The sequence below is a fragment of the Aplysia californica genome, unplaced genomic scaffold, assembly GCF_000002075.1.
Source record: "Aplysia californica isolate F4 #8 unplaced genomic scaffold, AplCal3.0 scaffold00693, whole genome shotgun sequence".
Lineage (NCBI taxonomy): Eukaryota > Metazoa > Mollusca > Gastropoda > Aplysiida > Aplysiidae > Aplysia > Aplysia californica.
The window spans coordinates 258,036-259,068 of record NW_004797963.1 but is presented as its reverse complement, the minus strand read 5'-3'; the positions used below and the strand labels follow the sequence as shown (position 1 = coordinate 259,068).

Below are 1,033 nucleotides of genomic sequence, written 5' to 3'. Positions count from 1 at the left end.
GATGAGGAGAAGGAGAAGGTTGATCGAGGAGGAGGAGGAAGAGGATGAGGAGGAGGCAGGGATGTGGAGGTTTAGGTGGAGGAGGAGGAGGAGGAGGAGAAAGAGGGTGAAGCGAATGATAATGAGGATGACGACAAGTCTTCAGCCACTAGAATAATGCTTTACCTTTGGAGACACAAAAGCCACACGTCCGTGCACAGTTGTCTGCCGCCCACGCACTGTAGTCACGACACATATCACGTGGGTACTGTCTGCACGTGTCCATCACGTCACGGCACTCCGCGGTCACGTCACGCCTAGAGGTCGTCACGTCGCGTGACGCAGGAGTCGTTTTTCTTGACGGTGTCAGGTCATGGGACGCAAAAGACGAGTGGCTTAGAAATGACACGTGACTTGAAGAAAGAGATGCCTGCTCGGTTGATGTTGATATCGAGCCACGTGACGTGGTGGGGGACGTGGTGGGGGACGTGGTGGGTGACGTGAGCCCTCTCAATTTTACGCCAAGCGATGTGGACGCTGTGAACTTTTCAGACTTCACGTCATTCGAGCCATGTGTGGCAAATGCCACGTCGTGAGTCACAAATGGCGTGTGACTGGTAAACGTGACGTCACTCCTACCAGATGGTGCACTTGATGATGACGTCTCTGAGTAGGCAACGGGCGCAGTGTATTCAGAAGATTTCGCGTCATGTGGCCAGACAGTTGTTGGCTGGATAGATACTGCACCACGCGAACTGGATGTCACATGTCTGGAGGATGTCACGTCGCGTGACTCTGTTGCTACGTGGCTGAACGTGTTGCTCTGCGAGGGCGATGTGATAGTGACATTTCTGACGTCATTAGCTGGGCTGAGAACTGGTCTTTGGGGATTGCCTGCCCCTGAAAAGAAGACATGTATTAGTTAGTAAGTTAGTTATAGTAGAGGGTTCTTAAGGTCATATGAGAGCCATGACATGTCTTAGTGTTTATGTAGTCCAGTAACTGCCGGGCTGGTCCGGGATAAAAGAACATTTGGTAAACTTTAAATAATATA

General features: G+C 51.1%; 1 protein-coding gene across 1 annotated transcript in view; it reads right to left on the bottom strand.

Annotated features, from left to right (window-relative positions):
* Window positions 1-1,033, bottom strand: part of LOC101850844 (mucin-5AC-like) — an 8,369-nt gene that overhangs the window by 5,032 nt on the left and 2,304 nt on the right. Inside the window, exon 2 of the mRNA XM_005108492.1 lies at window positions 166-879. Within this exon, the coding sequence (XP_005108549.1) occupies window positions 166-879 (714 nt within the window). The remainder of the gene's footprint in view (window positions 1-165; window positions 880-1,033) is intronic.